This window comes from Lagopus muta, chromosome 3, assembly GCF_023343835.1.
Source record: "Lagopus muta isolate bLagMut1 chromosome 3, bLagMut1 primary, whole genome shotgun sequence".
Classification (NCBI taxonomy): domain Eukaryota; kingdom Metazoa; phylum Chordata; class Aves; order Galliformes; family Phasianidae; genus Lagopus; species Lagopus muta.
In genome coordinates this window covers 50,257,020-50,270,557 of record NC_064435.1, presented here as the reverse complement: position 1 = coordinate 50,270,557, position 13,538 = coordinate 50,257,020, and the positions used below count along the sequence as shown (strand labels likewise).

Genomic DNA, 13,538 nt, shown 5'->3' with positions numbered 1-13,538 from the left:
TTGCATTCTGGTAAAGAATGGGAAGTGGATGAGCATTAGATTTTGACTGTGAGTAAACCTGAGCTTCTGGCCTGGACTTACAATTGAATTAAAGCTATGTGTAAATTAGTCCTAATGCTGAGTGGACTTTTAACAATGGCAAGGCTTGTCCTCACAATGGGGCTTAATGTTGCTTCTGTAAAAGTAAGATGAAAGTTAATATTGGGCACTTTCTTGTCCTAGGTTGGATAAAGGGTCATAGAATCATAGAATTACAGAATGGCTTGAATTGGAAGGGACCTCAAAGCCCACCCCAGCCATAGCAGAGTTGCTACGCAGCAGCTCAGCTGCTCAGGGTCCCATCCAACCTGGCCTTGAGTGCCTCCAGGGATGGGGCACCACAGCTTACATGGGCAGCTGTGCCAGCACCAGCACCTCACCAGTCTGAGTGAAAAAGTTCCATCTAATATCTAATTTAATTTAGGGAGCTGATGAAGATTGTCCTAGAAATAGAGCATCAGCTCAAACTTGAGCTGGAAATAGAAGCATAGAATCATAGGCTCATTTAGTCTCCAAGGTCTTCATGCCCTGCCTTTAACCTGACTGTCCAGGTCACCAAATCACGTCCCTTAGTGCCTTAGGGAACTGCTTAGGGTGAAAACTGTGGGATGGCTGTAGTCAGCATGTGGGATGTGTACACCCATGGAGGGACAAGAGGGTTGCACTTGGGAGGAGGAACAGCAGCAGATAAAGGCATCTGCTAGGGTCCTAGTTTCATCACCACAGCTTTCAGAGGCACAGTTAAATCCTCCGCCACTCCATTTCTTATGAAGTGATGAAGGTTTCAGATGTGCCAAGTCAGTTATGTTTCTTTTCAGCGGAGCATATGTAGTCTTTGTTCTTTTAAAATGCGGTGCAAAATGAATTAGGACACCAATAATGAGTAGCCTCGGTGCAAACCTCATAGGCTGAGAAGTGTCTCTCAGACCCGTGTGGCCTTGTGCCCTGCTCTCGTGCCACTGCTGTCCTGCAGCAGACATGGATCCTGCTGCCAAAGCAGCTGCAAATGCCTGCAGCTGCTGGCTGAGTGGAAAGCGGCTTTATACATGTCATGCTCCCTCCCTGGCCATCATGCTGTATTGTCCACTTGGCCAAATCCCTCAAGTGTCTCAACTGTACATCGGCTGGAGAGCTGGTAAGAGCAAGGAAGAAAAAAAATCCTATTTCTATAGAGAAATGACTGAATTGCCAGCAATTCTAGATTCCAAACAGTGCAACTGAGAAAAGCTATTGAATCACGAGAGGAAGAGGCAATCTGTAATATTCGGTGTCTGCTTTCTTCCTGTTTCTAATTTGTATGTTTAAAACTTCAGTGAAGCATTATGAAGAAACACAGAGGTGACTTTTGAGAAGAATAGGGAGGGTTCATTTTTTAATAAATCAAGCAAAATTAGATAACAGGACTCTCAGAGTGTGATTTTTTTACTCTCCTCATTCTTCTGGGCAGAATTTATCCTCCTGGTGTAGATGCTGGAGGAGAGTATGATTGCAATGGCACAGCTGCTCAGTCATAACCAGATCAGTATTACTTAGAAACATCTCTTTTAAAATTAAAGTTTTGATCTCATGAGGCAGGCATGTGTTGTGGGTTAACCCAGCAGGTAGGTAAGCACCCCACAGTCGTTTGCTTAACACTCCCTCCACTCCAGTGGGACTGGGAGAGAAGTGGGGGAAACAAAACAAAGTAGAACTCATGTGCAGAGATAAAATCTATTTTCTAAAACAGAAAAGGAAGAGAAGAAAAAAAAAAAACAACAAGATAATAATAATGATAGTTATATATACAAAACAAGTGATGCATGAGCAGTTGCTCACTACTCACCGGCTAATGCCCAGCCAGTCCCCCAAACAAAAGCTGCCCATCAGGCCAATTCCCCACCATTTTCAAGATTTTTCTTCATGATGTCACATGGTATGGAATATCCCTTTGGACTGACCCAGTTTAGGTCAGTTGTCCTTCTTCTGTTTCTTCCAGCTCCTTGTGATTCCCTCAATCTGCCTCATTGCTGGTAGGACAGTATAAGAAGCCGAGAAACTGAAATATCCTTGGCTCCATACAGCACTGTTCTGCAAAAACTAAAATGTTGGTGTGCTATAAACATTGTTTTTTTACTAAAGCCCATCGCATCATACTGGACTCTAGGAAGAGAAAAACCAACTCTGTCCTGACTAAAATCAGGACAGCATGAAAGAATCACAAGAATGCACAAAGTCACCCTCAAGTATTGCTACAGCCAGCATCCTCATTTCTGAGGACAACCCTCATTTTGCAGGAGTATCTTGGCCGCAGTTTCCCCCAGAGGAAAGCAAAGCCCAGCTGATTTTAGGACAAGAAATAATGACATTAAGCTGTACCAGGGAAGGTTCAGGTTGGATATTAGGAAAATCTTCTCAGAAAGAGTGGTGAAGAATTGGAACAGCCTGCTAAGGGTGGTGGTGGAATCACTGGCGGTGTGCAAGAGCCGTGTGAATGTGGCACTCAGGGATGTGGTTGGGTATGGTGGGAATGAGTTCATGGTGGACAAGATGAACATAGCAATCTTTTCCAGCCTTAATGATTTCATGATTCTTTGAAGAAGCAGGGAACACAAACATAGGCAGATCACCAATACTCCTACTCCTGCTGCCCTACTCATCTTGCTCCACTCTGCTTCCATGCTGATCCCACTGTGCAGCAGTGTGACTGAAGTGAATCTGGGCACCAGGGAGCTGCAGCTGGGGCAGTAGTGTTGGTTATGACTTGTCTCCTTGGGAGTTGAACTGCTTTTTTTGGGACCTCTGCCCCAGTGTCTTCTCCTTGACCAGGAGCAGAGTCCCCTTACAGAGGCTGGAGGTGACACCAAGGCCACAGTGCCTTGCTCTCAATTTTAGGTTGTGAAAGACAAGTTTCAGTAACTTTTCTTAAGGCACTTCACAGCTAAAGTGCTCTGCAACATCAAGAGATCTGCTTAGTTCCAGGGGAATGCTTTCCTCATGCAGACTGGTTGGTCTTCTCTAGCCTGATGGCCCCTTTGTGCTTCATGGGAAAACACACAGACTCTGGAATTTGTTATTAAACCTTGCCGTTGGTCCATTGTAAGAGCAAAGGCAGCCTAGCGAGATCAGCTCAGCACAGGAAGGAGCAGGAAGGTGCTGTTTTCCAAGCCTTGCCACACCTCATTAAATACAGCATTTAACTTCTAAACCCCTCCATTTCCCAGCTGGCCAAACAGCAGCCATCACCACCCAAGAAGCAAATGACAGTGTAAGCATTGTCTGGGCTCATGCAGCATCCAAACAGGGAAAACAGTTTCAAAATTCCAACAGTTACTGAGAAAAAAAAAGACTTAAATTCAGATGCAGTCCTTCTGGTTGTTCTGGCCTGTTCTGGAGATGGGACATGAGACTGTAGTTTCATATGTCAGCCATTCTTTTTTTCACCTGGGGTGTTCCCGACTCCTCCTGCTCCAATCTGCTGGGCCACTCTGGCCCTGTGGGTCAGCAGCTTTCCCACTTCTCAGTTCCCACTCAAATTTAAAAATTGTAAAGACATCTTGACAGAGAGCACATACCTCTGAAAATGGCCAAGATGCAGCCAATTACAGAGCATCCGGACCGCATTATGAGAACAACTGTTAAGTTGTTCATTTCTTGAAATGGACAGATAGAAATGGATAGAAATGGAGAGACAAAGAAATACCCTTTTCCTGCCTGTGCTTGCTCAAATATAATTACAGTGGCAGCATCTTCCTATGCCAAGGAAACAACTCCTTTTTCTGTTGGTAGCACAGCATTGAACAGAGGTTCCTGCATTCATGTAAATACGAGATCCCAGTAAAAAAATCTTGTTAAATGAAGTGAACTCACAGAGGTGCCTGTGCAGAACTGGACCATTCTGGGGCACTCCTGGCCCCACTGCCTCATTCCCACAGGAAACAAGGGCCAGTTCAGACCTCAGCATGCCCTCATCTGAGGTGGAGACACCTTGCCTTTCATCTTTCCCTCTCCAAAAAACTTATATTGACATGTCTGTACTTGTATAATTATTTTTTGTGTATATTCATAATAAACAGTCTCCACTTCACACAGGTCTTCCCCGAGGGAGAGGATGAGCACATGAGTTATGGGACAGATGTTAGTCATGTTGCACATTAGCCCATGGGAGGGTGGTGTTCAAATACTCGTGTGGTTAGTGTGGCAGGACTAAATGGAAGAGAGAAATACTTTCGGAGGTGTCTGTTTTTGTATAACCACATCTTCAGGGGAGATGAGCAAACAAAGCCTTCTTCATTTCACTTGGGACAGAGGTCTTCATTTCCATTTCTCACCTGGAAAATATGGGGCTAACTAGTTCAAGAGATACATCCTCCCCCAGAGCGTTTGCTTCAACCAGATTGCCTCTGGGCTTTCCAAAATCTCAGAGGACACCACTATCTTTTGCCCGATACAATTTTTATCCTCCTGCTCAAGCTGTTTCCCAGCAAATCCAATTGATGAACTAAACCCCATTTCACTGTATTTAAATTGAGATACCTGCATGTTTTCTCTGAATTCTAATTTGGTGTAAAGCATCTGGAGGACTAATTACTGTTCCCTATGTCTTCTGAATATTACTGCTGAGGATATAGGTGTCTCAGAGGTTTTACAGAACGTATCGTCTCTTACTGGCATAAGGGCTGTTTTTAGCTGCCATAGCTCTTCAGCATTTAGCAGATGTTTTGTGTTTTTACAATCTAGTGGCACACTATAAACCGATTCTTCAGTGGGAAGGATTTGCATGCTGTTTGATGTACGTGCCAGCTCGTGGCCTGCTGCTCCCTAAAGCTAAGACTTGCATAAAGCCTGCATCAAAAGCAGCTTTACATATGTGGTAGCACGCTCAGATGCTGGCTGGAAAAGGGTAAGGCTGTGATGAAGGTTGAAAGCCAATGCACGTATTTTTTGATAGTGTCTGTATGCTTCATCTGACCAGATACGGAAAAGGAATGGGAATTTATCAGTGCAAATGATTTCAAAACAGAAGCGGCAACAAAATAAAAAAGCCATGACTTCTGTGCTATTTCCTAGATATTTCTTCAGTCACCACCTTGACCACTCCTTCAGCAGCACAGAAAGAAATACTAGACTTTAATCACAAAGACCTACTAAGTAGATTAAAGGGCAATTTTCACTGTTCATTTAACTTATCTGTAAAGCTCTGCATTGTATTTATCTTCTTAATCTGAGCTGAGCTTTTATGCACAAATGCTGTTTAAAAGGGAACAAGCGCTGTGTAATGACTCAGCTCTTTAATTTTTGAAGAACAGCTTTGTGCTAATCTGCAATTAAAAGTTGAACAATACTGACATGGGATAGGAAGCGAGGCTAGGAGCTACGGAGAAGTCCAGCTGGTCTTCTTCAGCACTGGTCTGAAGCATACCTCCTCTGCCCTGTTTTGGAGAAGGATATGCCATAGACCATGCAAAGACTCCGCTTTTACTCCTGTATGTATGCATATACAGAACATTCCTGTAAGGAGGTGTAAAAAGATAAAATGGACTTTCTGTTTTAAAGACAGACAGACAGGTAGATAGATAGATACAAAGATAGATGGGTAGATAAATAGATGGATAGGTAGGCAGACATATATATATTTATCTGTCTCTTTTAGAACCTTGCTTTCGAAATATACATTTAATTGTGTTCTCTTCTGTGGCTGAATCGGCTGTTTATAAATGGCTGCTCTTTAACTTATGTACTTTAAGAAAGATTGAAGTCCCAGTGTGTTGCCTGATGTGTTTTATTTCTGAGCAGTAGCTGTGGAGGTCCTGCCTCCAGGCGGCTGGCAACGAATTTTCTGCATGTAATGCATTATTTTCTGTTTAAACTATCATTTCTAGGCTGTAATTACTGTCTGCACTGCAATATGTACCAAGGCTAATCAGTTCATCTGTCAGTGCTGTCTGCTGCCCTGACAAGAGACTCAAATCATTGCAGGGCCGACCTGATAGATGTCAAGGTTAAAAATGTCTCATTGCTTTTTCAGATTGGCCGTTCTTTGCTTTAAGCCTGACACAGGCTTCAGAGAAATGCATGTGAATTTTTAATCTAGATTTTACTGTGTGACCTGACTCCCACAGAAAGAAGTATTTCCAAATATCTAATGCTTTCTGGTATGTAGGTCACAGTCAATTTAGTTAACTTGTTAAGTAGCTCAACTGATAATTTAATTTTGGGGCAGGTTTAATTTTTTTAAATTGCATTCAGGTCAGAAGTGGCCTCAGGTGACAGCGGGCTCATTCCTTACCCATCCCGCTTCATTGGGGAGCCGCCTCCGCCTAACCTGAAGAACCAGCATGGAGGGATCCTCTGCACGGCTTTGGGGTGGTTTCTGGGTAACTTGCCCAGCTGGGAAGAACCAGATGGTTTGGGCCATCTACACAAACCAGTCCGGCCACTGAGAGCCAGCCGTGGCTGATCAGGGCCTTATAGGAGGGGGTCCACAGCAGGTGGAGGTTTTCCAGTTCTTCAGGAAGGATTAAATTGACTCACAGGGCTGCTAATCACTTAAACCCTGAGCTCTTCCGACAGAGAGCTCAGGCAGATTCTGCTAAGCAGGGAAACATTGCTGCTAAATAATTTAGCTCTGTGCTGGGAAGATACACTATTTGCTGAGTAAAAGGGAGATGGTAATACCGATGTAGGACCATTATCATAGAATTGGTTGGAAGGTACCCTTAAAGGCCATCTGGTCCAACTCCCCTGCAATGAACAGAATGCCTACAGCAGATCAGGTTGCACATGAACAAGTTATACCATCGTGCTGCAGCTTCTGAAAACGATTCTGCTTGTTGATGTGAAAAGGCTGTGTAATTCAGGAATGGCGTCCCACTCCCACCCCCTAGGGGAAATCATCTCCAGGACCATCGCCATTCCAGGATGTCACCCTTGGCAGTACAAGCTCTGGCTGTGCAAACTCAAGGCTGTTTACCAAGTCCAGTAGGGAATGGCTCTGTCAGTGTTGGGTTTCCTGCCAGCCAAAGGGGCTGATTCTGACAGATGCTGTCAGTACTATTGCAGTCGAGGCCCATGCCTCATGAGTCTCACGTACTGCAGCACAGCTCACGGTTTGCTTCCACTGAGCCATAGTCGCAGGCTTGATCTCAGGGAAACCACCATCATGCCTGTTACTCCCTAAACACAGCCTGGGTGCTGGTTCCCACATGTTAGTTCTGCTGTTCTTCAATTCTTATTGCTCCTTTTCTCTTAGCTACTGCATTGCTCTATTACTTTATAGAAAATGCCTTTAATAAGTTTTTTTTTTTTTTTGCCAATATAACTGCACATCAATTCCTATTTGTAAAACATTTAAGAAACCTGTAGAACCTGATGTATTGCATTTTATGTGCGAGTTGTGAAGTTCTGATGTTGTCAGAAGCATCACAGACTGAGGGAAACACAGACATTTGTGAAGGCAGGGCTTTGGTTTTGCCTAAGATGTGATTTCCATGACAAAACACAATGACATTGTACTAAGAAAAGACCCTCTCAGAAGTCTTTGGTTTTGTCATGGAAATAGTTGTGACAAAATCATGGCCTTCATTGTTCTTCCTCTCATTCATATATGCAAAGTGGATTTTTTCCTGTCCTACCATTGCAGTCTGTGGAAAATCTAGCAAAGAACAATACAATGCATGTCTTCTCTAAGACAATATCAGGAATCAAGTCCATGTTTTAAACACTAACAGTCTGGAACCATAGTCAGAATAATAAAACAGTAGAATAATAGAATCACAGACTGCTTTAGGTTGGAAGGAACCTCAAAGCCCACCCAGTCCCACCCTGTGCCATGGGCACGGTTGCCCCCCAGCAGCTCAGCTGCCCAGGGCCCCATCCAACCTGGCCTTGAGTGCCTCCAGGGATGGGGCACCACAGCTTACATGGGCAGCTGTGCCAGCACCTCACATCCCCCTGAGTAGAGAATTTCCTCCTAACATCTAACCTAGATCTCCCCTCTTTTAGCTTAGTCATTCCCCCTTGTCCCACCACTCTCAGACCATGTAAACATGTTGGTTCCCTCCTGCTTATAAACTCCCTGCGGGTCAGGTACTGGAAGGACACTTGTGATAAAAATTCCCCATGCATCTAAGTTACCTAAGCCACTTACATGAGAAAGAAATCAGTGAGACTTATATTCTTAATTGCCTAAGCACTTAGCATTGCATTTCTTGGGAGATAAAATGGTGGCTCCTCTCCTATGTATCACCAGTTCCAACTTTTTCAGCATCCAAAAACAGTATCTACTTGCAGAGCATGATATCTTGGGTCCAGTTTGGTTCCAACCAAAACCACAAGAAGGCCAAGCCAGTTGAGCAGTGCCTTTGGGATGAGCTTGTCCACTTGCAAGCAGCTCTGTGTGCTGCAGCCTGACCCAGAGGGATTACAGCAGGGAGAGAAGCAGCTGCAGAGTGAGGAATGTACTCGCGTCCATGAAAATTTCTGTGTAAACCTCATCTAAAGTTTTACTGTAGGGATTAAAAAATCCCATTATAGTACATTAAAAAAAAATTAGGATTTAGCAAGACAAAACAAAATGTACTGGTCCTGGCATTTATTAAAATTCACACTGCACAGCCTAGCTGCGCACTTCCCCTAGTGTAGTATCTGCTTACATTGCTCGGTCAGACTTACTGCCAGCAAGAGACGTGTAAAACTCAATATCCAAACAACTTTTTTTTCTTCCTGTTAACATATCCATCTATTTGCAGTTTTTTTTCCCTTCTCAGATCTGTCCACCACCTGCAGACCAGCCTTGGGATACGGCGGGCCTGTGCCCAGTTGAGAACCAAGGGCGTTTGTGCCACCCACTCCGTGACCGCCTGCAGCTCCAGCCCACATCTGGTGGTTGCCAGACCAGGGATGTCTGAGGGGCTTCTTGAGTCTGTGCAACCCTAGCCCTTACTCTGCCTCAGGGAGCAGTGCCTTCCTTTGTGCCAGCTTCAAGTGGAGAGGTCCTGCTGGATTTGTGCCATCCCTCACCCAAAAAATCTTGCCCTGATCACTGAATGTTCTCAGGATTTCTGTTGCCAATTTTTCAGGTGATGCTGATATTGGTTGGCGCCTCCAGAAGGTGTTTGTGCACCAGAAAAAAATGAGTAATGAAAGGCAAGGTCCTATCTCTGCTCTGCTAAGGAAAAAAAAAGGTCATTCTGAGCAACAGATGTTGATTTTTTTAATTCAAAGACACCAATAGCAGGACAGTAATCTCCCTCACCCAGACCTGAGGGCAGTGTGTCTCATCTTCCTGCAAGATGGATTAGAAGATGATAAACAGGGAAGAGAAGCAGACTTTGCTCAAAGCCATTAAGCCTCTCCAGAAAGCAGGCTGGGGTATGTGGAGACTGAAAAGACATTAGCTGTCATTTCATATGAAAATTATATGTACTCAGCTGCTTAATAGTACTCTGTGAGGTTGCAGTGATTTACTTCAAAGGAAGTCAAAGCAGGTGAACAGGGATCAAACAGGAGATGTGGTACCTCCAAAGGGAGCACAAGGCAGCTTGGGGGCTCCAGATATTCGGGAGAGTAAGGGGGGAAGATACACACCTTGTATACATGGGGGTTCCTCTGCGAAGACAGAAGTGCTGCTGGGATGGGTAGTGCATACCTGCTCCTACCAGGCTGAGGGAGCTGGGCATGTCAGCTTGGAGAAGAGAAGGCTTTGGGGAGACATCACTGTGGCCTTCCAGTACTTGAAGGGAGCTAACAAACAGAAGGGGGTTCAACATTTTACACAGTTTGAGTATGATAAGACAAGGAGGAATGGTTTTAAAACAAAAGAGAAGAAATTTACATTAGGCACTAAGAAGAAATTCTTTACTCAGAGGATAGTGAGGCGCTGGCACAGCTGCCCATGTAAGCCGTGGTGCCCCATCCCTGGAGGCACTCAAGGCCAGGTTGGATGGGGCCCTGGGCAGCTGAGCTGCTGGGGGGCAGCCGTGCCCATGGCACGGGGTGGGACTGGGTGGGCTTTGAGGCCCTTTCCAATACAAAACATTCTATAATTCTATGATTTCTATCTCTGTCAGCCTTGTCAGGAGAATCTATAGCAGAGGCATCTGCATCCCCTTAAACTAATTTGTGTGGCAATTTTCAAGGCTTCTACTGCCCTGATTATTCATGAGGCAATAATTCAGCTACCATACAGACATGGAGTGAGCACAGACCTTCTGAAAAGGCTTTCTATTTTGTCTTAGAATCGTTTAAAATAACCTCAGAAGTACTATAGACCCATTATTTATGTTATGATTTATGTTAGTAATTACAGAATGTGATGGAGTAATGGGGGAGGAAAAAAATCCCCCCACCTCAGCAGCAGCAGTATGGGAAGATAAAAGCCCTGGTGTTTCCAAAGAGCCAGTTGAAACATGAGACATTTTTTATGTCACTGAAGTTGCTAATTAGACTAGAAAGGAACCTATGTTTAATTAATGTGATTCTTTTTAAGGTCACACACAGAATTTCTATGTGTGCTTAACCTCCTCCTTCCTGCTCTGCTATGCAACCGCTGCTGTCCCATAAGCAGTTTACCTGACAAACCGCAGGTAGCTGCTTATCCCCATATCCCTTCCTATTTCAGACTGGCAAGTAGCTAATTCTCTAGGCTGGCACATCCTTGATTTGAAAGGCAAATGTCATTTCCTGGTCTTAAAGCTACTCATCAGCCACCTGAATCATTAAAAAAATTTACAGCTGTCACAAGAAGCAGAGCAGCATTTCTGCTCACTGGTGTCTAGCATTGCTTGTTCATTTGCAACTTTCAACTTGCTTCATGTAGGAAAAACAGCTTTAAAGGGAGCAGTGAATCCTCCCCCTCTGCCTTCAAAGCTACTGCTGGTAATTAAGATTTTGGAAATAAACAAGGATCTTTCATTTGTGGTTTAAGCCTTCTTTAATAACCACTGTGACTCTACTTTGACCTTCTGAGCAGCTCTTATGCATGCTCCTCTTTCCCTGCCCAAACTGAAATTTTGGCAGCAAGTCATGAAAGTGCTGTAGCCACAAGATTTTCAAGCACTGGAAAAATAAGTGAGGTGGACTCTGTGTATGATTTTAAGGATTCAGACTTCTGGGGAGGCCAATGAACAATGTTAACAGCAAGGGTTTGCAATATCTGTGAAGATAATTTGCACACAATAGAAGCACTGCTACCCATGAGCAGCACTGGACACCGCTTCATTTGGTGGGGGCACCAGACAATAGGACTTTTCAGTCACTATGGGTCCCAGTAAGCAGCAGTTTTCATAATGACAACCCTGAGGTGGCCATCTCAATTTTGACTTAATGGCCACAGACCTAACTTGTGGCAGAAATAAGACCTTGAGCAGGTGGAGCTTGGGAGCTGACCCAAGAGTTGGGGTTTGCTCTCATTCAACAGCTGAATTAAAGTTCCTAGAAAGCCAGCAGCAGGACAGGATGAGAGGGACTTAACGCTCAGCAGAGCTAATGAGGAAGGCTTCTAGGGATCCCAGATGGTGCTTTTAAGTAAACGAGCATCAGAAAGCCTTGGCAAGGGAAATCAAGCGGGCCCCTTCAGCCTTGAGATAACTAGTCAGAGCAGACCTGAGGCTCCCAGAGAAAGTGCGTGGCCAAACAGATGGTGCCAGGCAGAACTGACAGGAAGGTTCCCCCTCTCAGGAGGGCACTTAGTTCCCAGTGCTAGCCACCTGTTTTATTCAAGCCCAGTGTGGACATGACACAAATTTGCACTAAGATTTGACAGAGGTTTTTGATACCTCATTAAGGTGGCTGTTTCTCATTCACATGAATGACAGAAAGCAACAAGCAATATCACCTCAAAAGGGATTGAGGAGATAAGTCCTGCTATCTCAGTGAGCAAGCTATTGTGCAGAGTTCAGTGAGGAAATGTGGAGACCTTCCCATGGCCCAATCCAGTACTTGCATGAATCTCTGGAGCACAGGATATTTGGCTTTGCCATGGCTTATTTCCTGTCATAGAACCATTAAGGTTGGAACAGCCCTCAGTGCCATATCCACACAGTTCTTGAACACCTCCAGGAACCCCACCACTTCCCTGAGCAGTCTGTGCCACTCTTTCTGAGAAGAATTTTTTCCTGATATCAAGCCTGAACCTCATCTGGTGCAACTTGAAGCCATTACCTGTCATCCTGACTGGAACAGGATAAAGACACATTTTCTTCCCCTGTGAATAAAGGCAGAGTTTGGGAGCTGCTTCTCCTAAGTAAAATGAACTTGGGAAGTACCATCAGAAATAATCACCATGAAGCACTCAACCAACTTGTAAATACTGAGGGTTTTATTTCCACTTCACATGGTCTCCGACAGACTCCTAAACAAGGCCAGTTACAAGTTGGTATGCCCAGAGTTCTCAGTGGTTTTCCCAAAATGAAAGAAGTTCTCAGTAAACACTGTACATAGCCAGTTGAACTGCTAACAATAATTTAAAAACTCCTTTTGTATAGTCAATGCAAGAATATCAACAATAAAAGTACAGTACAGGTAAATTCACGACAATATTACAGTGGAACAGATGGACTCACGTTTATGTGACGGCAGAAGTACAGTAGCAGTATGTACATGCACTAAAGTGCGAGGACCCAGAGGCATGCAAGTCAAGTATCGTAGGTGTATTTTACAGCTAACGCCATACGACTTTCTGAGGCATTCTTTTTTTACACTTTTTCTTGTGTATACCTGTATTCTCCTCCATTTCAGCTAATGCAATTCTAGTGAACTAGCTTAATGGCTTTCTTCACTACTTAAAAGGTATTGCTTCAGACAGTTGAAGCACCTTTAAGAAACTTACATTTAAAAACTGATAACACTGACATTAAAATAGAATAAAATTAACTTAAGACTCTAGTTTCACATGACGAGAACAAAAACAAAAACAACCCAAAAAACCCAAACTGAAACTGAAAAAATAACAGTGCAAATATAACCGAAAGGCAGTCATTATTTGGAGAGAGCGTGAGCACGTATTCAAATTCCCTTAAAACTTAATTTACATTTTATTTTAAATCTTACTTTATATCATTTTTATTTTTATTTTTATTTTTTTTTTGTTAATATACTGTATGTAGAAAAGATGGAGACAAAAATAGTTTTCTCAGCTATGAAAAAAAATTAAGTTATTACAGGCACATTAACTGTTTCATTCTAGAAACACCTCGGTTTCACGGGTCGGACATTCAGCAGCTGCGTTTGAGAACATTCTTTGACCTCCACTACGGGACTCTTCCGTCAGGCCCCCTGCAGAGGCCAGCCCTGGCGCGGTGCCTGCAGCCGCTCACGCCAACTGGTCTCCCTGGCTCACAGCCTCCACTGGCGGCTCCTTGCCTCCACTTTCCTTTGAGGAAGTCAGGTCTCCGGTTGACTGTGACTGTGAGGCAGTAGGGGAATGTGAAGCCCATCGGGATGGTGGGCGCCGGTTCGCTGGTCTCTCTGGCCGGGAGAAGCAGGGTTCAAGGGATGGGGCTAGTGCAGAACAAGGCAGTTCC

At 44.2% G+C, this 13,538-nt stretch overlaps 1 protein-coding gene across 9 annotated transcripts in view; it reads right to left on the bottom strand.

Annotated features, from left to right (window-relative positions):
- Window positions 1-13,156: 13,156 nt before the first annotated feature.
- Window positions 13,157-13,538, bottom strand: part of MTCL1 (microtubule crosslinking factor 1) — a 99,541-nt gene continuing 99,159 nt past the window's right edge. For 8 of the 9 annotated variants that reach the window (XM_048938567.1, XM_048938568.1, XM_048938559.1 and 5 more), the window contains one exon: window positions 13,157-13,537. In XM_048938567.1, the coding sequence (XP_048794524.1) occupies window positions 13,328-13,537 (210 nt within the window). In that variant the 3' untranslated portion in view covers window positions 13,157-13,327. The remainder of the gene's footprint in view (window position 13,538) is intronic. The other variant, XM_048938564.1, reaches the window with a different exon arrangement.